Source organism: Zootermopsis nevadensis, unplaced genomic scaffold (assembly GCF_977971745.1).
Source record: "Zootermopsis nevadensis isolate Lab colony 2312 unplaced genomic scaffold, Znev_1.0 Znev_ptg000028l, whole genome shotgun sequence".
Classification (NCBI taxonomy): domain Eukaryota; kingdom Metazoa; phylum Arthropoda; class Insecta; order Blattodea; family Termopsidae; genus Zootermopsis; species Zootermopsis nevadensis.
The window spans coordinates 21427405-21452864 of record NW_028259160.1 but is presented as its reverse complement, the minus strand read 5'-3'; the positions used below and the strand labels follow the sequence as shown (position 1 = coordinate 21452864).

Here is a 25460-nt window from a genome sequence, read left to right as displayed (position 1 = left end):
ACCAATTTTTGCCTCACCCATAATCGCCTTGATCTTGGAGACGTCGGTAAACTTTCAGGCTACACCCAGCAGCAACAGCCATTTCCAAGGCAAGTTTTTTTTTAAGGATAGAAAAAGTGTGTAGATGCGCGCGCAGTGCTGTCACCTTGCCCTTCACCTCCGCGCTCCTATGGTCGTACCAGTTCACTCGCGCTCCTTGACGTGGCGGGACCTACACACTACGCTTGAAGACCATTATCGCTCACTCTGTATTGCTCATTCTGCACTGCTAGTTACTCAACAGATCAACGCACGAAGGTTCTGGATATTTCTAGCTGTTTCTCGAAAAATTATCCCATCCTGAAAAGACGTGAGACGGTCACGAAGTTTCGAAACCTCTTAGTTACTCTCATCGCAAACAGATGGTGCTAGCGTTGCTTCCACGAATCAAGCTAAGGCTAGCCCCCAGTTCGAATTCCTTCACTTTTACAGAGCGTTTTAAATTCTTTTGTTTCTGATGTTGCTCTTTTACGTAATCTGATGGGAAAAATAATTTTGTTTCCTAAACACTCGCGGAAAAATTATATTCGTGATGGAGAATCCGAACGTTCTACCCCAGTGTGGAAGAAGACTGACGTGTGCAATGTGTTCGTAAGGCGCAAAGTTAAAGGATCCCACTACAACTATGAGGTAGGTGTCTTCCCCTCGCAGTGATTAACTGCTGTGCTTAATTTGCAAGGGAGATTAGTTCTGTCTCTCACCCTCACTGTACAGCCGGTACAGTCACTGACAGTGTAACTGTCCCCCTCACACTGTCTGCTACACCAGTTTTAGGATTGTCAGTCGACATTTTTCCTATGTAATCAGAGATGAATACACTATCAGTGATTTTAGAAAGAAATGAAACACGGAATGCGTTCTAATGGAATGCTCCCCACACTAAAAAGTGCAAACAGATTCCGATTAAGAACGTGTATTCGATTTTAACATTGAAGAAGCCTGTTTCGCAAACTGTGAACGTTGTTAATTCATATTTCAAAGCCAGATATTAATTAAACTTGTTATTTCAGTGAACTTTTGCTATCGCAGTCCTAAATCTTTACGTTGTTCTGGCCGGCCATATTGTCTTCGGTGTACTGCACATTGGGACGAATGTCTCTGATAATATGACGTCTCAGATTCCACCAATCTGCACAAATGTCTGGTGGAAAAGGACGCTTTTTCGCCGAGACAGGTTGGTTTTCATCAAGATTGAAACAACTTGTTATCAAAGTTTGTTTTCAACGCCATCTGTAGGCATTTCCCCTCCCACCTTCCCCCCCCCCCACCCCTTAGGCTTGTTCCATTATGTAGTTACGATCGTCCGCGCGTGTGGCTCTGCTCACCACAAGGTAAGATTTCACGTCATTTCCGCTTTAAATTCTGTGTTTGTATTTGCGTGTGTGGGGACGTTGTTGTTGTGGGTTATCCGCGGGCAGTTAAGGTTGCCCATTTGGGCCAGTATTTTAGGGTCAACTCTTCTGAGCCCCTTTTCTGTATAGACTGCATTCGGCAGTTTTACTTAGTTCACATTTTGTACATTTCCTGGTCGTATCGTATTTTTATTTTGATATTGTTATTTTTGGATTGATGTTCTGATTAAGTATTCTGATTTTATATTCACATATTTAAGTGAGGTTAGGAGATACTGGAGCAGATCACGGTTCAACTTCAAAGGTTCGTCGAATGAGGTGGGGATATAACTGTGAGTGATGTATAAATAAGAATACGTAAGTAGATTGGTGTTTTATTAATGTCTTCAACGGACACAATGATTATTTAGGATTCCCGTTAGACTGTAGTATCACGTAATAATACGTTTTCATATTTGTCAATGTCAAATGTGATACAGGTCCCCATATAACTGAGTACTGGAAATAAATAATATTATCAGAAATACGTATTTAATGGGTTAACTGATAGAATTATTGATATTTTGATAACAATGTTGTGAATTTGGCGTTCGGTGGTAGATATTTGTGAACGAGGTTACACATTATTTTAGTTTAACAATGAACAGTCGCTTCACCTGTTATATTAATCTTTTGTTTCAAATTATCTATGAAATGCGATATTAAAGTTTGATTGTTACATGATGGGACGCTGTGTATATAAACTTTTGTCTGGGTTGCATACGCCCATATATTGACAGGGGGTCCGCGTAACAGAACCTGTTACTGAGACCGATTTTAGAAGGCTGCATTACCGACTGATTTATGGTAGTTCAAAGTTCTGTTGACATTTTCGTGTAGAATTGCATCGGTACTGAGTCATGTTATTCTCAAGGTTAAACGCTATCTATATGTGTGTAAAATAATCATCCTTTTGTAGTAAAGGACAGTATATTTAGCTGGTATATCACCGGTTAAGGCACGTCATGTCTGATACCAGCCAAGGTGGGTGATTACGAAACATTGTACAACTATTTGATATTTAATTTAGATAGGAGAATTTTAACGACCGCTTTACGTAAGACCGTCAAAGTCTTCTGAGCTTGTTACTTATCAGGTACTTCTGAGGCGCAATGAATCATGAAAATGAAAAAAAAGAATTCGCCAAGTGACCGCTTTGCTTCATATCGGAAATACCCGGATAGCAATTTTAAAATCTAGCGGTTTGAACGCTGGCCTTGTAATCCTGGGGTCTCGGGTTCGATTCCCGGCGGTGCCCGAATTTATAACTTGTGTTGGGCAAGGCCGTGGTCTAGGCAACACGGAGTTTTCCTCCGTGGCATCCCAACAATTACTCCATTCACACACAGAAGAAGGCAATGGCAAACCACTTCTGGATCATGTGCCAAGAACGTATATGAACAGGTCCCAGTCCGAGAAAAGGATGGAAGGATCCCGTTCATATGGACCTGTCGTCAGACAGAACACTAAATAAATATAAATAAATAAATAAACTGATAAACTAAGATGGATGTCTTCTGGTCTGGTAGAAGTTTACCAATGTTTCACAGGTCCTTAAATCCTAATTGCATCACTGATATCCCTTGGAAACATCATCCCACGGCACATCGAACAAAAATCACAACCCAGAAGCCAGATTCACGCCTCTCATCTACGTCAGACCCACCCAGAGAAGTAATTAAACTCGAATCCCTTGGAAATCATGAACAACACCCAATCAACGCTTTGAAGTACTTCAAGACTCTGTAACACAGAAATGGCTCTTTCAGCCGTAAATACAAATTAATTTGTTAAAATCGTGTCGTAACATTTGTTTCATTACATTTGTTTTGTCTGTTACTTTTCAATGGAAAATCCCATGTAAGCGTGTAACAATAAATATCGATGTTGTTTTTGTAACATAATTTGTCTTTTGTGTATGTTAAAAGTTTTAAATTTTCTATTTAGGCAATTCATTCAAATTGTTCAGATTTAATTTCACAACTACCGTTATAATTTTACAGATGTATGTTTAGTGGGACGTAACATGATTTCTCATGGTCACTCATTACCCCTGATTCAAAATGGTATGCAGTTAGTTCTAAAAGTACCTTTAATCCATATAACTAAAATTCTTTTTGAGTCGTCAAAAGTCACGAGTCTTTTGTTCCCAATGTAGGCCAGATAATATAATTCCACGCGTAACCAAATCTATCACGTAATAAAAATACAATCTTTACATTTATTTTGTCACAGAATCTAGTTTCACGTGTCAGAAATGTAATTTATAATGGTAATTTTTATTTTTTTCAAATTAGGTACCTTTAATTAATATGTATCTCACACAAGTAACTGTAATTAATTAACAGATAAAAGCCACATATGGACGAATGAAAGTAGATCTTGAATGACTTGAATTATGATACTAGATGTACGCTTACATAACCTCCAATTTGAGACTTCAAATTTACGTGTATTGGTGGTTTCATTACAACTGATACTCGTTGTATATTATGTTACGAAACTTTAGGAAGAAGTTACGTGGTTTCAGAAAAATTACAACAGCATTTGGCTATAAATCGTGCTGATTACGAAGACAAAACACGTTGTCTGTTTCAAATATAAATGTGAAGAACTGAAATATTCTGAAACCAATCTGACATCATTCAATAGACTAATGGTAAAAATGGAAATTTCGAGAAGTAGTATCATACAAATTGAGATATCATATTGCTCAAAGTCTCAACGTACTTGCATTCGAGAAATAGTTTTGTGTGTTTGGTGATAATCACTGATAGGTTATCAAAACAGATTAACATTCAATTTCTGTAGTTTCTAAAACAATTGATGATATGAGTTATAATATCAGATATTGTTTAATTAATTTGAATGCATTCATTTGCTGTGCTATTTTCTGGTTTGCATGCATTTGTGAAATACGTAGACCTGTGTAAAAATTAAGTCAAAGAGGAAATTCTTATATGCAAAACTTTTCCTTTTCATATCACAGGAGAATAACAGCTAAATATCGTGTTTTGATATTTGCACAGATGAGTTATAGTGAAAGAGTATATTCTACCTGTGGTAGAAGATGTTCATTGGTTATGAAACTGCATTCCTTTGTGTCACAGAGCGAGGATTTTGTTAACAAAGTAAGGTAAAGGAATTAATTGACATTTTAACGGAGACAGACGCAAATATTCATCTGATTGACTTCTGGGCTGGTCTGAAAGAAGAGTTACCACACGTTTATAAAGTAGTTTTGAAAAAGCTACTTTAATTTCTAAATAAATGTCTGTGGGAAACTGTTCTCAAGATTTTTTTATTTATTTGTAGTGTTCTGTCTGCCGACAGGTCCATATGAACAGGATCCTTCCATCCTTTTCTCTTCTCGGACTGGGACCTGTTCATATACGTTCTTGGCAGATGATCCAGAAGTGGTTTGCCATTGCCTTCTTCTGTGTGTGAATGGAGTAATTGTTGGGATGCCACGGAGGAAAACTCCGTGTTGCCTAGACCACGGCCTTGCCCAACACAAGTTATAAATTCGGGCACCGCCGGGAATCGAACCCGAGACCCCAGGATTACAAGGCCAGCGTTCTAACTGCTAGACCACCGTGTAACCAGTTCTCAAGATATGCAATTAAAATGAAATACCGAAAATGGCTTAATACAGAACACAGCAGATTTCTTCCAGTCTCAATCAGTTGAAACAGCATTATTAAAGAACCTAACCTATATATCAGTATGAAGGAAAAGAATATGTATTTGCGTAAGAAATGCTACATTATTCATTGTCATTTCCTGTGGCTGCCAAAACGTGTAATTGAAGAGCCTTGTTCTGTTATCACTTATCTATGTCTAATTGCGCCATATTTGTAGGAGTGGCTACGTGATTCTTAGCAGACATTGAGAATGAAAGTCTACTTTTATCTGTGTCAGTGTACGGATTTCAGTTTAAACCTCAAGATGTTTCATCTTACGCTTTATCATTTGTTTGTCTGCTACAGATTTCACCAGAGAACGATTAAGTAAAACTTTGATGTCAAAGTTACAGAACCGTTGAAGAGAGACTCCATCCTTCTGTGAGATAATTACTCTGCGAATTATTCTTTAAATTTATTGTGTTGTGTGTCTAACTATTTATTTCAGGGATTAAAATGAGTCGTGGATCATTGCACATAAATACGGTGAGTTCTCTGTGTTCACTATTACCTTCTGAGGACCTGAGATACATTTAGTTTAGGAGGCCCAAAAATTTGGAAGTCAAAATATACATTTATTATTGTGACTGAAGGGTCCAATGAAAAATAAACATGAAAATGATGTGAATGAAAGAATTATACTGTCAAACTATACATTAAGATTTAGTTACGTGTGGGTTATCGAGACACATCGCTTTAAAAATAGGTTAGGTTATGTTAGTTTAGTTGTCATTTATTGAAATAAAATATAATAACTTTCAAGTATATGTCATTTATCCACACACATTAACCTAACCTACGCTAACATAACCTAACCTAAGCTAACATAACCTAACCTAAGCTAACCTAATCTACGCTAACATAACCTAACCTAACCTACGCTAACATAACCTGACCTAAGCTAACATAACCTAACCTAAGCTAACATAACCTAACCTAAGCTAACATAACCTAACCTAAGCTAACATAACCTAACCTACGCTAACATAACCTAACCTAACCTACGCTAACATAACCTGACCTAAGCTAACATAACCTAACCTAATCTACGCTAACATAACCTAAGCTAACATAACCTAACCTAACCTACGCTAACATAACCTAACCTAACCTAAGCTAACATAACCTAACCTAAGCTAACATAACCTAACCTAACCTACGCTAACATAACCTAACCTAAGCTAACATAACCTAACCTAATCTACGCTAACATAACCTAAGCTAACATAACCTAACCTAACCTACGCTAACATAACCTAACCTAACCTACGCTAACATAACCTAACCTAAGCTAACATAACCTAACCTAACCTACGCTAACATAACCTAACCTAAGCTAACATAACCTAACCTAACCTACGCTAACATAACCTAACCTAAGCTAACATAACCTAACCTAACCTACGCTAACATAACCTAACCTAAGCTAACCTAACTTAACCTATTTTTAAAGCGATGTGTCCCGATAACCCACAAGAACCAAGATTTATAATACATTTTTTAAGCTCGTCGTATCACGAGGCCCTAAATTAGGTTAACATATGCATAAGTTCGGCTGGCACCGAGGTAGAGGTCTGTGAACTCTCGTGGCCTAGCAGTGGAATGGTTCTACACTTTCACTTGAAACAAGGAGAAGAAAAATAATTCTGCCTCATTTTCCAAATGCTCTGTTAATGGTTTTGTATGCCTCATTGGTCTTCTGTTCACATATTGCACATATAGCTATATAGCTTGAAAACCAAAAACAGCTGTAGGGAGACATATATTATTTTTCTGTGTATTTAATTAATTATACGTTATGTTCAAAAATGTTACAAGGAGAAATTTTTATCTTAAAATCTATAATTCACTGGTGGCAGGGTAAAGGGGTTTTTTAAATCCTGAGAGTTTAGGAACCATCAATTTAAAGGTCATTGGATTGGCTGGAAGGGTCAAAGGTCACAGAGATCGCTGGATATGCCTCTTTTGCATAATTATGTGTGGGGGCACAAAATCTGTCTATGAAACAAAATCTTCAAAGTTTTTATAGCTAACTGAGAGTAAGAATTTACTTAAGGGAATACGATCTCCATTTTGAGAATAAGGAATTGTTTTGATAAACACTGTGAAACAGTTAATTTGACTAAGACTATTTTGGATAATTATTATAATAAGTTATTGCTTCAATATAAATGGTAAAACATTATAAAATAAACCTTCTTTTCTGATTATTTCTACCAGCTTCAACTTCTTATAGATCACGCAAAATGATTAAGCTGTTATATATATTTGACTTATAAGTACTCTTCTGAATGTATACGTGAAATATTCACTGTAAGTGATGGAAATTGTGCATAATATAAATTATTTACATCATCATTAAATATACCGCACATAAATTAGAATAATTAATTATATAAATTAATTCTGTATAAATTTATTCCTTGTGCAGTAAATACTATCTGATCAGGGAACTTTTCCAGACACCTGTACAGAGTTTTATCTTTAATAATGTTTCACAGGGCATATCAAATGAAGCTGAGGACACTGTAGAGTACAAATTTCGAAGCCTATGGGAAGAGATTATGCAAATGAGATTGCAATCACAGACGCAAATACGAGGTCTGACGGATGGAATCAAACGTCTTGAGAAACAGATTCATGAACAACAGAATGAACTCCAAAACCTCTTAGAAGAAAACATCCAGTTTAGACAAGAGTAAGTGAAGTGAATTTCAGTAACGCTGATTTGCCAATATAGATAACATTTTGAATGTCACTGCAGACGTAATTATGGCTGGTAGCATAAAACAGCACATAGGAAACACAACTGAAAATGAAATTTAAAAAAAAAAAATGAGAAGATTTCTGTCTTCTGGGTTGTTGCGCTGTGTAGTCTGGTCGATGTTAACCAACGTTTCGGAGGTCATACTGCCTCCATCATCAGGGCGATGCATTAGTTTGAAGATTTCTGTCTTCTGGGTTGTTGCGCTGTGTAGTCTGGTCGATGTTAACCAACGTTTCGGAGGTCATACTGCCTCCATCATCAGGGCGATGCATTAGTTTGAAGATTTCTGTCTTCTGGGTTGTTGCGCTGTGTAGTCTGGTCGATGTTTACCAACGTTTCAGAGGTCATACTGCCTCCGTCATCAGAGTATGAAGATTTCTGTCTTCTGGGTTGTTGCGCTGTGTAGTCTGGTCGATGTTAACCAACATTTCAGAGGTCATACTGCCTCCGTCATCAGAGTATGAAGATTTCTGTCTTCTGGGTTGTTGCGCTGTGTAGTCTGGTCGATGTTAACCAACGTTTCGGAGGTCATACTGCCTCCGTCATCAGAGTATGAAGATTTCTGTCTTCTGGGTTGTTGCGCTGTGTAGTCTGGTCGATGTTAACCAACGTTTCGGAGGTCATACTGCCTCCATCATCAGGGCGATGCATTAGTTTGAAGATTTCTGTCTTCTGGGTTGTTGCGCTGTGTAGTCTGGTCGATGTTAACCAACGTTTCGGAGGTCATACTGCCTCCGTCATCAGAGTATGAAGATTTCTGTCTTCTGGGTTGTTGCGCTGTGTAGTCTGGTCGATGTTTACCAACGTTTCAGAGGTCATACTGCCTCCGTCATCAGCGTATGAAGATTTCTGTCTTCTGGGTTGTTGCGCTGTGTAGTCTGGTCGATGTTAACCAACGTTTCAGAGGTCATACTGCCTCCGTCATCAGAGTATGAAGATTTCTGTCTTCTGGGTTGTTGTGCTGTGTAGTCTGGTCGATGTTTACCAACGTTTCAGAGGTCATACTGCCTCCGTCATCAGACTATAAAGATTTCTGTCTTCTGGGTTGTTGCGCTGTGTAGTCTGGTCGATGTTAACCAACGTTTCAGAGGTCATACTGCCTCCGTCATCAGGGCGATGAGTATGAAGGTTTCTGTCTTCTGGGTTGTTGCGCTGTGTAGTCTGGTCGATGTTAACCAACGTTTCGGAGGTCATACTGCCTCCGTCATCAGAGTATAAAGATTTCTGTCTTCTGGGTTGTTGCGCTGTGTAGTCTGGTCGATGTTAACCAACGTTTCAGAGGTCATACTGCCTCCGTCATCAGCGTATGAAGATTTCTGTCTTCTGGGTTGTTGCGCTGTGTAGTCTGGTCGATGTTAACCAACGTTTCAGAGGTCATACTGCCTCCGTCATCAGAGTATGAAGATTTCTGTCTTCTGGGTTGTTGTGCTGTGTAGTCTGGTCGATGTTTACCAACGTTTCAGAGGTCATACTGCCTCCGTCATCAGGGCGATGAGTCTGAAGATTTCTGTCTTCTGGGTTGTTGCGCTGTGTAGTCTGGTAGATGTTTACCAACGTTTCAGAGGTCATACTGCCTCCGTCATCAGACTATAAAGATTTCTGTCTTCTGGGTTGTTGCGCTGTGTAGTCTGGTCGATGTTAACCAACGTTTCAGAGGTCATACTGCCTCCGTCATCAGGGCGATGAGTATGAAGGTTTCTGTCTTCTGGGTTGTTGCGCTGTGTAGTCTGGTAGATGTTTACCAACGTTTCAGAGGTCATACTGCCTCCGTCATCAGACTATAAAGATTTCTGTCTTCTGGGTTGTTGCGCTGTGTAGTCTGGTCGATGTTAACCAACGTTTCAGAGGTCATACTGCCTCCATCATCAGGGCGATTAGTATGAAGGTTTCTGTCTTCTGGGTTGTTGCGCTGTGTAGTCTGGTAGATTTCCACCAACGTTTCAACCCAGAAGACGGCAATCTTCAGACTAGCCACTGTGAAAAATTTCAAATCCAGCGTAAAAGAAAATTAAATTGATGAAAGCACAAAGTACTTAGGTGTAGAATATGAATGTTTGGGCGACAGACAATCCGTATGTTACAATAGAAACACAGTTACAAAAAAGTCTGCAGAATTTCACTGTTTGAGCTCGTGGTTTTTCTAGATTAGCTTTCGTCAAATGTAATACGAAAGCTGATCATTATCTCTATTCCCCAAAATATATTTTTTTATACATTCCTGTTAGGTGTGGGTGTCATTTTCAAGAAAATATTTCTAACAGAATTGGATTCAACTACACCAAAAGGAGTGCTGAATGTTTTCAGATCTCAACTGATGTTATTTCTTCTAATGGATGACGTCTGTCTTCTGGGTTGTTGCGCTGTGTAGTCTGGTCGATGTTAACCAACGTTTCAGAGGTCATACTGCCTCCGTCATCAGAGTATGAAGATTTCTGTCTTCTGGGTTGTTGCGCTGTGTAGTCTGGTCGATGTTAACCAACGTTTCAGCGGTCATACTGCCTCCGTCATCAGAGTATGAAGATTTCTGTCTTCTGGGTTGTTGCGCTGTGTAGTCTGGTCGATGTTAACCAACGTTTCGGAGGTCATACTGCCTCCATCATCAGGGCGATGAGTATGAAGATTTCTGTCTTCTGGGTTGTTGCGCTGTGTAGTCTGGTCGATGTTAACCAACGTTTCGGAGGTCATACTGCCTCCATCATCAGGGCGATGAGTATGAAGATTTCTGTCTTCTGGGTTGTTGCGCTGTGTAGTCTGGTCGATGTTAACCAACGTTTCAGCGGTCATACTGCCTCCGTCATCAGAGTATGAAGATTTCTGTCTTCTGGGTTGTTGCGCTGTGTAGTCTGGTCGATGTTAACCAACGTTTCAGAGGTCATACTGCCTCCGTCATCAGAGTATGAAGATTTCTGTCTTCTGGGTTGTTGCGCTGTGTAGTCTGGTCGATGTTAACCAACGTTTCAGAGGTCATACTGCCTCCGTCATCAGAGTATGAAGATTTCTGTCTTCTGGGTTGTTGCGCTGTGTAGTCTGGTCGATGTTAACCAACGTTTCAGCGGTCATACTGCCTCCGTCATCAGAGTATGAAGATTTCTGTCTTCTGGGTTGTTGCGCTGTGTAGTCTGGTCGATGTTAACCAACGTTTCGGAGGTCATACTGCCTCCATCATCAGGGCGATGAGTATGAAGATTTCTGTCTTCTGGGTTGTTGCGCTGTGTAGTCTGGTCGATGTTAACCAACGTTTCGGAGGTCATACTGCCTCCATCATCAGGGCGATGAGTATGAAGATTTCTGTCTTCTGGGTTGTTGCGCTGTGTAGTCTGGTCGATGTTAACCAACGTTTCAGCGGTCATACTGCCTCCGTCATCAGAGTATGAAGATTTCTGTCTTCTGGGTTGTTGCGCTGTGTAGTCTGGTCGATGTTAACCAACGTTTCAGAGGTCATACTGCCTCCGTCATCAGAGTATGAAGATTTCTGTCTTCTGGGTTGTTGCGCTGTGTAGTCTGGTCGATGTTAACCAACGTTTCAGCGGTCATACTGCCTCCGTCATCAGAGTATGAAGATTTCTGTCTTCTGGGTTGTTGCGCTGTGTAGTCTGGTCGATGTTAACCAACGTTTCAGAGGTCATACTGCCTCCGTCATCAGAGTATGAAGATTTCTGTCTTCTGGGTTGTTGCGCTGTGTAGTCTGGTCGATGTTAACCAACGTTTCAGCGGTCATACTGCCTCCGTCATCAGAGTATGAAGATTTCTGTCTTCTGGGTTGTTGCGCTGTGTAGTCTGGTCGATGTTAACCAACGTTTCAGAGGTCATACTGCCTCCGTCATCAGGGCGATGAGTATGAAGATTTCTGTCTTCTGGGTTGTTGCGCCGTGTAGTCTGGTCGATGTTAACCAACGTTTCAGAGGTCATACTGCCTCCGTCATCAGAGTATGAAGATTTCTGTCTTCTGGGTTGTTGCGCTGTGTAGTCTGGTCGATGTTAACCAACGTTTCAGAGGTCATACTGCCTCCGTCATCAGAGTATGAAGATTTCCGTCTTCTGGGTTGTTGCCCTGTGTAGTCTGGCCGATGTTAACCAACGTTTCAGAGGTCATACTGCCTCCGTCATCAGGGCGATGAGTATGAAGATTTCTGTCTTCTGGGTTGTTGCGCCGTGTAGTCTGGTCGATGTTAACCAACGTTTCAGAGGTCATACTGCCTCCATCATCAGGGCGATGAGAATGAAGATTTCTGTCTTCTGGGTTGTTGCGCTGTGTAGTCTGGTCGATGTTAACCAACGTTTCAGAGGTCATACTGCCTCCATCATCAGGGCGATGAGTATGAAGATTTCTGTCTTCTGGGTTGTTGCGCTGTGTAGTCTGGTAGAAGTTTACCAACCACTAGGACCTCTGAAACTTTGACCAGACTATAAGGTACTCAGAAGACGGCCATCTTTGGACTCACTGCCATGAAAATTCTCTTCAGACAGATGTTAAGGGATGGTGTTAATGGATAGAATTCCTACAAACCTGAAGAAGGAAATTTCAACAGCTGTTACTGGCATTAATAATCTCACCTTTGCTAGGGTAGAGAGCTGTGTTCAGTAACTTCAAATAATATATATCTCAAGTATTTTAATAAATAAATTCCATTTAAAGCGAAGCATGATTTGGAAAGACTGTGTGATCCTATACGTATACTATGTCTGAGATTTTTTTTTGAAAACTGAATGACATGGGCGTTCTTTTTCTTTTAGGTTGAGATCATCAATGACAGCTGAAAGTCTAATTTCCCTAAATTATGTTGTGAGTATCGTCGCTTTTACGAAATAAAATAAACTCACGTACTATGTTGGAAACATAATTGTGACGTTCCATTCTAAACGGTCCTGAAGATGGTGGATTACGCTTAAAATTATTTACGATATGGACTTTGAGACATATGTAACATTTAGATTTAGATTTAAGTGTTCAAAAGATTTTGAATGCTCTCATAGTGTATAGAAGAAATTGTGATAAATCTATGGAACACTTGTCCTTTAAGCGGCTCGGCTCGGGTTCCATCGAGCCAAACTTGTTTGTGGGTGGGGTGTCACGAGCCGAGTCTGCTATATCCGAGCCCGGCTCACGACTCAAGCTCGCCGAGCCAGACTCGAAAGTCAGACTCGTACGTGGATGGGCCGATTTAGAGTCGTGTTAGTTGAGGGTCTGTTTTCAAAATATAGGGCTACAGGTGAAGGAAAATTAGGCCAATCTGGGAGGCATACATCAGGCAAAAATGATACCAAGAAAGAAAGAAATTAAGATATCGCATTTTGACAAATACAAAATCAAAGGTCAGATCTGAAGACCTTGAAATAGAGCTATGATGAATATATTGGTGCAATAGGTAAATGAAAGGGACATCTAATTATCTTTCAAATTAGCGTAAATGAGCTCTGTATCTCAATTAAAACTGATGTTATGTCACTTTTTGTAAAACAGGTTGTGCTCAAGAAATGATTTTTTTTTGACAAATTCAGATGTCTGCTCACAAAATTTGACAGGAATACTTATCTCTGTCGGTACGAAAATCTCACAAAAAATTATTCAGTTTTGAGGGGTCACGTTGAAATCTTTCGTCTGTGTTGATTTGATATGGAAAGGTACATACATAGGACCTTATTTTATTTTAAAATTGTCTTTGCCTGTAACTGTAAGGGACTTCTGCTCATATATGATTAAACTCGCAAGGAAAAAAAATGCCTTGACCATTTTATGACATACGAAATAAAAGATTTTAGTGTGTTAATACTTTTCCGTTACTTACCATCTAAGATAGAGTGTGGAGTTTCCTAACCTTACATTTATGGAAACAGACACGTAATGATCCTTGTACGTATTTTGTGTCTTCAATAAAAATGTTAATTTGCAAAATACTTTGTTTTTAAGCTGTACAGTTTTCAGTGTTGAGTTTAGTGAACGTCCACGTCTCTTATGTGCAGGATGATGGCAAAAACTACACCAGCGAGAGTACAGTTGATGTTGCAAATACTGCGTACCGTAGGGTGTAAGTGTTCATTATGTTCTTATGGTGTTATAAGGGGGTATCGGACTTATCCATTAGTTATAAGCTACAAAGACGTAACTTCCAAAAAGTAATATCTTTTATTTATGGACAGGTTACATTATGGGCTGTAATAAATCCAGAGCTATTTCATATACCACAGTTTAAGATGGTCACGATAATTAATAATGATGACAACTTATAAATAATTTTGTTACTCGTTCAGACATTAATTTAATTAAGCAATTTTTTTCCAGATAAATAATAATTTTTATTTTTACCTATTAAAATAAATTTGTGACATTATTTTACGTTATCAAAAAAAATCAATCTATAAATTTAAGAATTTATATTACATTTCTTCTGCTAGGAGTTTTTCATTGCATATATGAAGATTTAAAATCGAGAAATCAAAACTTCTGTTGCAAATACCAACACTTTTTACTTCGTATTTCAAATGCGCTGTATATTTTTACGTGAAATTATGAAATTATTGAAGACTACTGAGATGTGTTTTAAAATTAATGAGAATTAAGAGAATATACTGTCTAAAATAGTGAAAATTAGTGGCATATTTATGGCAGACTTAAAATATATGTTTTGTACTACATTTATTAAGAAGATTTCTACAGCCAGTGATGATTTTATAAATAAAAATAAATTAATGCATAAACAAGGGGAACACAACTCATGGTAATTATTACATCCATTGTGGATGGAAGGCCACTATTATTAAGTATTCACGATTAGTTTTATTTGTAGTTTTTAAGTAAGGACATGAATGCTTGTTTGTTACGTGCTGAAGTTAAATGCAGTAACTAATGTATTTAAGACGTCATGTAACTTGAACTGAATTCAAAAAGAGTTTCCAAATAACGAATAGGTCTTGCAGATGTTTTAAGTGTTTTAAATGCAATGAGAGAGTAAAATTGTCAATAAAATTGAGTTGAAGGGATTTGTGCTCTGAAATATGGAACAATATTTTTGATACTGGGTCTATAAATTTACTGTGACACGAATTACAAATAGAAATGTTCTTATTAAGTTCCAATACTTTCATGTACACCCATCTTTCTGATTCTAACCATCGTACTCTGTGCAGGTCAGAGCTGATTTTGATTTTCGAGAACAAACAGAAGGCTGAATCTACTTGGGAGAACTCGGATATAGCAGACGTAGAGCAACATAAACACATGGCTTCCCAGTGTCACCGCAGAAAGCAGCTTATTTCAGATGTAAGTTATTTATATATTAATGGCTGAATGTACACAACAGTGCGAAACTCGGGACATACTTGGAATGAAAACATGTGAATATGTTTCTTTCTTGTGATTCTGCATTTAATTTGTTTACTTTTCATGTCTGCCCCTCTCTTTACAACTATACACATAAATATGCTCCTCTTCTTCCTCTCCTCCTCCTCCTTCTTCTCCTCCTCCTTCTTCTTCTCCTCCTCCTCCTTCTCCTCCTCCTCCTTCTCCTCCTCCTCCTTCTCCTCCTCCTCATTATTCTCCTCCTCCTCCTCCTCCTCATTCCCCTCCTCCTCCTTCTCCTCCTCCTTCTCCTCCTCCTTCTTCTCCTCCTCATTATTCTCCTCCTCATTCTCCTCCTCCTTCTCCTCCTCCTCCTCCTTCTTCTTCTTCTCCTCCTCCTCCTCCACCTTCTCCTCCTCCTCATTCTCCTCCTCCTTCTCCTCCTCCTCCTCCTCCTTCTTCTTCTCCTCCTCCACATTATTCTCCTCCTCCTCCTCCTCCTCCTCCTCCTTCTCCTCCTCCTCATTATTCTCCTCCTCCTCCTCCTCCTCATTCCCCTCCTCCTCCTTCTCCTCCTCCTTCTCCTCCTCCTTCTTCTCCTCCTCATTATTCTCCTCCTCATTCTCCTCCTCCTTCTCCTCCTCCTCCTCCTTCTTCTTCTTCTCCTCCTCCTCCTCCACCTTCTCCTCCTCCTCATTCTCCTCCTCCTTCTCCTCCTCCTCCTCCTCCTTCTTCTTCTCCTCCTCCACATTATTCTCCTCCTCCTCCTCCTCCTCCTCCTCCTTCTCCTCCTCCTCATTATTCTCCTCCTCCTCCTCCTCCTCATTCCCCTCCTCCTCCTTCTCCTCCTCCTTCTCCTCCTCCTTCTTCTCCTCCTCATTATTCTCCTCCTCATTCTCCTCCTCCTCCTCCTCCTCCTCTCCTTCTTCTTCTTCTTCTTTTGTCCACGGCCTCCTCAATCCTCCTCTTCCATTCGGTCCTCTGTTAGGTCCATCTGTTGAAAGCTTTGATCGAGGTTTCGAAACATCTTCCTTTTTACAGTGCAAGGTTGTTACCCTTGTGACCAACCCCCAACCTGGAGGACCAGGGTACCTGTCTTAGTCTGACCTCTCTACCTCGACCAATCTGGCTAGGGAGGCCCTACCAGTAGCTCTTGGGGTCACTGAGGTACTCAAGCCCCACCACCACGACAAGGTGCAGGTACCATTAAGTGGGGAAATATGCTTTTACTCTTATGTATTCAAAGTGACCGCCTTCGACACTGATACAACTTCGCAGACTGGGATGGACTCTGTATATCTGCATAGGAGATGTGCATTTTTTTTCCCCCAAGTCTCCAGTTGCTAACAAAAAAGTGTTTCTTTCTGTTTTCCTCAGTGTATACAGATTCTTTATCAACATTGTTCTTTTGCGTACAGAATGAAAGCAGTTACACAAATAGTATCAACAGCAGCAGGGATACCAACACCGACGAACTAAATGAAGCTGTGAACCAACAAAGTTACCACAGACTGTAAGTATATTTATTGTGTAATTTATCTGAAGATTAGTAGATCCTTTAACGAGTTAGGATATACATTTAATAACACCAAATAAAGTTTTCTTGGAAATTAACAAATTGCTGATTTACATTTATTCGTGTTTTAAAGTATTTTTTGTGCTGTTATCTCTAATGGAAAAGGGACTATCTCTAAGATGGACTTATTAACCTTGAAACAAAAGAGAACTGTTCTGAGATGTACCTGAATTTACAAAGTTACCGTTCCAGAACTAACTTAGTAAAAGTTAAGAATGGTGAAATCTTTGCAGATTCTTATATTTTGAATATGCAAGTTGCAAGATGAAGGTGCAAGTCACAGTGGCTGTGTGGTCTGAGGCCCTGGGCCTCGTGCACTTTGACACTGGGACCGTGGGTTCGAATCCCATTCAAGGCAATAATAAATTCTTTTTAACTTTATCCTGTTGAGATTAACTCCATATGTAAATGAAATTATTGGGGACCATCAGTGTTTATTTTGATGTAATCAATAAAATATTGATCAGATATTCTGTACTCGTCAGATACTGAAGAAAAAATTGGAACAGAATTGGACAGTACATCAGATATTTCTAGACATAAACATAACAAAGAAAAGGACAAACACTGTTATATGCTGATAAGGAAGCTTGTCTTGTCATCAGACTAGGACGAAATCATGAAGCTACATAATATGTATTTTTCACCAACTATGAGAAATACATACAAAATTTTTGTTGGAAAATTTGAAAGTAAGAGACCCCTGAGAAGAATTTGTCATAGGTAAAAATAACATATTTAAATGGATCTTAGGAACACTGGATTTGGGGGTGTGGATTTGACTCATGTGGCTCTGGATAGGGACTAATGTCAAGGCTTTTGTGAACATTGTAATGGACCTTCAGGTACCATTTTGGTAAAATTTCTTGACTAACTGAACAACTGTAAGATTCTCAAAAAGGATTGAGTTCCATGGAGTTGTTAATTAGTTATCTATTATAAATAATTGTATTCCTACGAGCCTGCCATACTGATCAGTCCTGATTATTTTACCAAATGATTGGTAACTGTGGGAATTATGTCTTAACTAATATTTCATTATTTCCACTACATTCTTAAACCTAGGAGCACTCATGATCACAGGACAAGAATTGGAGCAGGTTTGACATAAACTCTCAATTTATTTCCAGTCTTGATAACGTGTGTCCATTGTTGGGTATTTTATTGTGGAAGAAAAGAGCATACACAATTTTTAGGTTATGGAACACCTGTAGAATTGGTCAACAGATTTCCATTAAATTGAATACAGGGGAGTTTTAGTAAAATCTGTCAACACATTTCAATTTTTGTTAAAATCAGACAATGATGGAAACTTTATATTCAGACCCATATGTTTTTCAGCACATGGTTGAAGGTCAAAGTCGAAATTGAAACATTTGTGGTTATGTGTGTTTATGACTTTAGTATGACAGTGATATTACATTAATTTGAAAATAATAGTTAATTACTACTACCAAATATAAAATTCACGTTACAAAACTGTATGAGATTAACTGTCTTTCGATTTTTTATGCCAATAAAATTGTCATAAAGGACTAAACTGTAAGTATACAGACACATGTAAGACAACTAGCAACATGAAACAGGTGATATATATTATTTATAAAAATAGCATGCTTTATAATGTGAAATGTTTGCACCAGAATAGCAATATTGATTTTAAAATTCTCACTCGCTGACAGATGATACATGTTGAAAGTATCTTTTCTGACATATTACTTATTGTAATGGAGGGGAGTTTTTTTATAGCGTCTTATTGTAGTATCCCATGAATAATCCTGTGTGCAACACGTCACAATAGGTAGTATTGAGAAAATTAAAGGAAAAATTATAGAATATGATCATCTCATTTTCTAAGATTTTCACTAATTAGCAACTTGGTTAATGACTGTCTTCTGGGTAGTAGCGCTGTACAATCTTGTAGAATTTTACCAATGTTTCAGAGATCCTTGTTGCCTCTATCATCAGGGTGAGGTTAATAGAAAGAATGAACATCTCAGTGTGTATACTTTGCTTCCTTTAGTTCTGAGCTGAGAGCAGCGTTTGAGACCGATGCTCTGAATGAACAGAGGGGCAAATCTGGTTTGGACATACCAGATCTTGCATACCATCAGCAGCAAGGAGAGCTTCATGATGAATGTGATGGTGCAGCGCAAGCTATAACTGTGAGTTCTGTTTGTTCGTTAAATATTTGGCATTTTTTTTATGGCAGACTTGTTATAAGGTGAAAATACACAGGAAATCCTTCATGGAGCGAAATGCAGGCGTCACAGTTTAGTTTATTTTCATGAGAGTTGTTGTATCGTACCGTGATCTAGAATCTTCTTTATGTGTTCATAAAGGTGACTTCTTTATGACATGACTCAAGAGGAAATTCCTAGGAAACTTATTAGAATCTATCTACAATAATAACAAAGAACAATCTTAGGTTTTGAAGATACAGTAAGTTCTGTGTGCATAATTACGAAGTAAAAATCAGCGTGTAAACTTCCTGTTCCTGCTTTCTTTTATTTGAAAACAATAACATTCACAACTGACTTACTTGGGGTAGTGGATGTCATTCACACTGGTCTTACAAGACATCAAATCTAAAAAGATTTTCCTTCATTACTTAATAAATAATAACCTTTTTTTTTGTAAATAGTAGATGACTTTTTATTATAATTTTTGTATTGCATGTGTGACATCCGTCCCGCGCCGTAGCCACTCGGTCTGAGGCATCATGCTTCGGACCGGCGATACGGAATGCGCGCTGGTTCGAGTCTCGGGGAAAGAAATTTTCTCATGAGATTTTCGACCAGTGTATGGGACCGGTGCCAACCCAGCATCGTGAGGAAATTGGGGAGCTACAATGAGTAGCGTAATCCGGTCAGGAAAACTAGCAATGGCTGGGGGTTCGTCATGCTGACCACACGTCATCCTATATCTGGTTGGATGATCGTTCACCTCTGCTTAGGCATGTGAACGTGAGGCCAGCAGCCAGCTAGTCGACTTTGGCTCTCAGAGGGAGGAATGAAGAAGTGCTATGTAGGATTTGAGGTTTTCACAGCGTTGAATCTGAAGTCAGCCATCTTCAAATAAATTCTACTTGGTGGTAAACTTATCTGACTCCAGTAGGATTTGAGATTTTCATGGTAGTGAGTCCGAAGGTGGCTGTCTTCTGGGTTGTAGCACCGTGTAGTCATCAGCCTGATGACGGAGGCAGCAAGGACCTCTGAAACTTCGATAAACCTCTACCAGACTACACATTGCTACAACCCAGAAGACAACACAATCCTTTTGCTTTATGTTTGTAATGTCTCAGTTCAAATCTTGAAACAGATGCTAATACCCTGACTGAAGTCTTCCTCGTTGCTTCCAGGATTGAATAGTATCTTAAATTAGGCCACATACTCTCTTTCATATCAATTTGTCATCACTATTCATTAACCATCATATCACTTGAGCTACTGTTGTTAAATAAACCATAAATAAAGAAATGCCATCAATATTCAGTTTGTTAACATCCCTCGCCATATCTGTGAGCTGTTGAAAAATATAATTCCCATGAAAAGTGCTGCCAACCTGAAGTACTGAACCTTCAGTTGCCTGGGATAAGGATGCCTATTGGGGTGACTGGGAACAGTAATACTTTGTACTTCGTTTAATTTCAGAGAATCTACATGTTCAGTAACTGACAATGGCATGAGAAGAGTTTCACAGACTCAGAAATGTTCACAGTATTAATTTTGATACGGCTGAAATTAAGTGATTTGAAATGTCACTGGTTTAATTTATTTACAGGATGATGGCATCTCAGCTGGAACTGTAGAATCCACACCTCCCATAAATGTGTAAGTGTTGGAAATTTGTCCCCATTATTTTCCTCATCGTGGGCCTTGTGCCGCTTGGTCGCTGGGACCGTGGGTTCGAATCCCACTCAAGCCATGGATGTTTGTCCGCGTTATTCTGTATCGTGCTGTCCTGTGTACAGGTAGAGGCCTTGCGACGGGCCGATCCCCCGTCCAAAGGAGTCCTACCGAATGTCTAACGATCAAAGCCTACGAAAAAGTTTGGACCCGCAGTGCTCAGGCACTTGAAGATGGGTCGTCAAAGTATCAAAGTAAGTATTTTCCTCATAGTAATATTTTGGCCTCATGGCTTAGTAGTTATTAATCATTGGTTTCGGGTTAATTTTCACCAGGACTGTATGAGATCTGGGACGCATTTCCGGATGATTAACATTTTGTCTAATAAACTATTTCTTACTGTTGTAATTATACTCTCTTGTTGGATTTGTTGCATTGACTGAATCATATTTGACCAGAGTGAAATATCTGCAGACTGGGCCAAATGGTGAGCTTTTGTGATGGCATTGGTGAACTTTTAGGTTCCATAATGAAATTTTACGAAAGAAGGAATAAATAAATTATGTAGGATTTGAGGACTTTTCGACAGCGAGCCCAAAGGTGGCTGTCTTCTGGGTTGTAGCACCGTGTAGTCCGCTAGAAGTTTACCAACATTTCAGACTATATGGAGTTACAACCCAGAAGACAGCCTTCAATAAACAAATTGTTCGTAATAAAACTATACTGGAGACTTGAATGGTTGGTCAGGCAGACGTGTTTGTCACATTTTTGTTTCCTTATTACAATAATTACAGGTCTCACCTTAGAACAGTGTTTGAGACTGATGGAGTGAGCAGGCAGAGAGTTGAATACAGATGGAGCGACCCAAAAATTGTCAATTTTAAGGAACACCAAAATCTTGCTGCAGAGTTGGATTGCGATAAATCAGAGAAGTCAAGAGTAAGTTAATATATCATTTGACAGTGAACTGAACACTGTTGAAGTAGTAGCAGAAACAAATGGATTTTTCATATACAATCACTTATACTGTACAGATGTTTTTAAATATGAAAAAAAAAAAACTAACTAACATTGTGAAAGCACAACCTGAAGGTTCGGTATTCCTAATGTCGAAGTCTGTTTTTGGATGTGACTGAGTTACTTCCAGCCACCTCTCATTCTCGCCAACTGATCCGTAATATCCGAATGAATGCTTCCCCTTACATCTCCTTCACAGTCTTACAAGTGAACATTTTCCAATTTATATTATATTATATTTATAATCAGTTTTTAAAAACTTGGTTTTTCCTACACGAGGGCAGCAAATTGATAACTTTATACTTTTTCCTTGGTAAGCCTAATATCATATTGACAAAGCATACTTTGTTTTCTCAAAATCAATATGAAATAATCAACCTATATTATTTTAATAAGGGTATTCAGAATTATATCTAATATATATCCGTCGCCCTCGGTGGGTCCAGTGGTGAGCATGCTAACCACTAGACCCAACATTCACTGGTTCAAACCCGGCCAGGTCGATGGATTTTTAAGGGTGGTAAAAATCCGTAGCACGACCTCCTTTGGAGGGGAAGTAAAGCCGGCAGCCTGATGTTGTAGATTTACGGCGTGTAAAAGAACCTTACGAGCATGATCGAGATGTTTCGTAAGCAAAATTCAGTGGCCATTTCTTACCCGTGTCTCTCCTGATTCTCTACTAGATGGCTCTAGCAGACAAAAATGAGAATTGAGTAGAAATTTTACAGAGGCAGTGGGCTGGTCACTCACTACTCATAAATGCATACTTCAAAGACCAAGAAACCTCTGAGTGGAGGCGGCAAAAACCCACACTGGGTTGTAGAGCCAAGAAACAACAACAGCTAACTAGATGGCTTACGGAACCCAAAGGTTCATCACCAATTTAGCCAAAGCCATCCACTGGTCCTTTCCTTCACATAAATATGAAAATTCAGAGGATAGTTGACAAATTTTATTAATGATGTGTATATGCATAAAGATGACTGCTTCTGTAGGTCACATTCTGAGATGAATACTAACATGAGATAGATTGGTGATTCAGTTATAGTAAACTATGAAAAAATCTTAGTTTTGTGTATTCCTTTGATATGAAGTAAATTTCTATCCCACTCTCATTTTAATAACTCCATTATCATCTGAATTCAGATCTCGTGTTCCTGCTGACAGCCCAGTAGATGGAAACAGGTTAGAGAGGACCCTTTATGTGGTCAATAACAACCCAAGAGATGAAATTTATTTTCACTCTTACTTTACAATTCCTGCACCTTGTTGTGGTGGTGGGGCTTGAGTACCTCAGTGACCCCAAGAGCTACTGGTAGGGCCTCCCTAGCCAGATTGGTCGAGGTAGAGAGGTCAGACTAAGACAGGTACCCTGGTCCTCCAGGTTGGGGGTTGGTCGCAAGGCTAACAACCTTGCACCGTAAAAAAGAAGATGTTTCGAAACCCCGATCAAAGCCTCGGACAGATGGTAGGACCTAATGGAAGAGGAGAACTGAGGAGGCCGTGGACCGAATACGGACTGGAGAGACATAGAAGAAGTTTACAATGTATGCTTCTGTTAGCTCATTCCAAAGAATCCATTTGAGTCTGAGGCCTTGTGTAACATTTTGTAATATTCTCTCTTTCACTGCAAGGAGTTATTTGGAGGTCATCTCCTGTATCCACAGCCTGCTGTGTTGACACCGAGCCAACTCAATATGGCTTGCATTAAAAATTTAAAAATTATACTGGCATTAAGGGACTTTCGGAGTCAGTCATGTCAGTTTGGATTATGTAATTTTGTCATGGTTCACTTTTTTCATGTTATTCTACATTTCCACGAGCTGTGGAGTAAATTCAGTGTCATGAACAATAATTGTTTTGTTTTCTTGATCAGGTTTTCATCAATTTGGACCCTCTCCAACAAGAAACTTTTCTGTCCGAAGCTACGCTTACAGTAGAAGGCAAATAACGGGCTTCATTATTTGGTGTGGAAGTGCGTAATCTTTGCAAGTACAGCTTTTTGTACGCTTGTCAAAATATGCTTTGTAATTGCGGAACATAAAAAGAATTAAGCTTGTGTTTCGTTCCAAAGAAACCGAAATCATTCACTGACTGCAGCTCCAACTTTTCTGTGATCGGAGTCTGAAATTACAAATCATAAAATGGACATATTTATTTATGATCATATTAATTTTAATTTGTTACTAAAATTGCTATGCGTTCTCTCATTATCACAGTATAAACTTTGTCATTACTGCTGCGGGGACTGTGGAGCACGTAAATGGAGTTTCTGAATCAATGGATAAGATCCGCAGCGACATGAAATGATGATAACAAATTAAGCTGATGACATAATTAGAATTCTGTGGGTCATAAAGTATTCATGCTTACAACCCCATTAGGTGAGATCAACAAAGTATTCTAAAGAATAAAGATAATGATCTTAGCGTACAGTAAATTTTCTTAGACGCATCAATTGCTTGCAGTAAACGACAAGAATGAAAAATTTGCGCTGCTACAGAATTACATGCTTCTGGTTGTAATTTATATACTACATAAATATTAATTAATATTTATTTTGAAGCTTTTGTGATGGCTTTCTAATGATCATAAATAGATTTCTGGGGAATAACCGTGTGCATTTATCACCACTTAGGATATGTTACTTCTGTGTAAAAGTAAGGTTAGAATCGCTTGTTTTTGGTTGATCACCTCCAGAATAGTCCATGCACTTACCACTCCAGTTTGTTGCAAGAGGGAAGTTATCACAGGTGAAATAAATAAATAAATACAATTTCTGTATCATTAAAGAAGGGAAATCCATGTACTTGTTACATCTAATGAGGAGCAATGAGGATGAACCCAACTAACCCTAAAGTAGACGCCAACACCGGGCTTTATCGAGGGTCAAGAATGTCTCCATATTCAAAGCAAGGTGGCATAAATCTATTCTTTTTGATTGGCTGGAACCTGATCAAGTTGATGAAATCAGTTGGACCACACACTCACATAGTTTTGCCACCCAAATATATAATGGATTTTGCATTTAGATATTTTCCGTGCTTCATCACTGTGCAAAACAGCTTCTGCACATGTTCCAAAGGTTGGGACTACATCAGAAAGAAATCAACTTCTGCACTAACACAGCTGCGAGACGTGTTAATAGAACAAGAATCACTTTCATGTTGTACCCAGCACACCAGTGCAAATGGTAATTTGTTTATTCTGCAGGAATCCATTTCAAATATTGGCTGGAGAAATGTGGCGTACTCCTGTAATCCAGCTACTTGGAGGCTAGGTGTTGTCCTTCCAGGAAAATGGTGATGCACGTTTTAAGTAGGTCATGATGACCTCCTTTAAGGTGTACATCTATTTTATTCAGATAAAAAATATTTGAATTTATAACAGTCAATACAACTTTAATACTTCATATTGTTATAGTGAAAATAATGTTAATGAATTTAAAAATATTCATAAATCTACGTGGTTTATCATAGTGAAACTTCATATTTTGTAAGTTTGTAACAAATGGGGTAGGTGTGGTTTTGGGAATGACTGACAATTATTTATTGAATATGTAAGGAAGTTACGAACATAAAGTGAAGCTTTCACGGCGACTGAAGTTGATTAAAGACTCTCGGGTTACAAGCCACGTCAGGTGGCTGAATGTTGAATAAACCATATCTTCTGCCAAAGTTTCGAGAGAAATCTCTTCTCTCATCCTCAGGGCTGCTGCGTAATAAATATGGTCCTCTGTAACTCGCTTGCCCATGGGTCTTCCAAGAGATGTCACGACTTGAAAAACGCGTGTCTAGCTAGTCACAGCCAATCTGGAGGTAATTTACTTGTTCTGCTTATACTTTTTGATTTCATGCATTAAT

At 39.0% G+C, this 25460-nt stretch overlaps 1 protein-coding gene across 5 annotated transcripts; it reads left to right on the top strand.

Moving 5' to 3' along the window:
• Positions 1 to 178: 178 nt before the first annotated feature.
• Positions 179 to 25274, top strand: LOC110829651 (uncharacterized). 5 transcript variants are annotated; one of them, XM_087357246.1, is made up of 11 exons: positions 180 to 669; positions 7615 to 7811; positions 12615 to 12663; positions 13842 to 13906; positions 15006 to 15138; positions 16575 to 16669; positions 18756 to 18897; positions 20516 to 20565; positions 21375 to 21519; positions 23474 to 23572; positions 23817 to 25274. In XM_087357246.1, the coding sequence occupies exons 1-10, from the start codon at positions 520 to 522 to the stop codon at positions 23546 to 23548; spliced, it is 1101 nt and encodes a 366-aa protein (XP_087213372.1). In that variant the 5' UTR covers positions 180 to 519; the 3' UTR covers positions 23549 to 23572; positions 23817 to 25274. The 5 variants fall into 5 exon arrangements, 4 of the variants coding, with proteins under 4 accessions (XP_087213372.1, XP_087213371.1, XP_087213374.1 ...); XR_015537436.1 differs by lacking the exons at positions 23474 to 23572; positions 23817 to 25274 and adding an exon at positions 20706 to 20834 and having other exon boundaries at positions 179 to 669; positions 21375 to 21515; XM_087357245.1 differs by having other exon boundaries at positions 23474 to 25274.
• The last annotated feature ends 186 nt before the right edge of the window (positions 25275 to 25460 follow it).

What these genes read in the sequence shown, in the direction of transcription:
- LOC110829651 (XM_087357246.1), top strand. Translation starts at nt 520, where the DNA reads ATGGGAAAAATAATTTTGTTTCCTAAACACTCGCGGAAAAATTATATT. An exon ending in GATCCCACTACAACTATGAG is followed by an intron (nt 670 to 7,614) that starts GTAGGTGTCTTC and finishes AATGTTTCACAG; the next exon opens with GGCATATCAAATGAAGCTGA. An exon ending in TCCACACCTCCCATAAATGT is followed by an intron (nt 20,566 to 21,374) that starts GTAAGTGTTGGA and finishes CAATAATTACAG; the next exon opens with GTCTCACCTTAGAACAGTGT.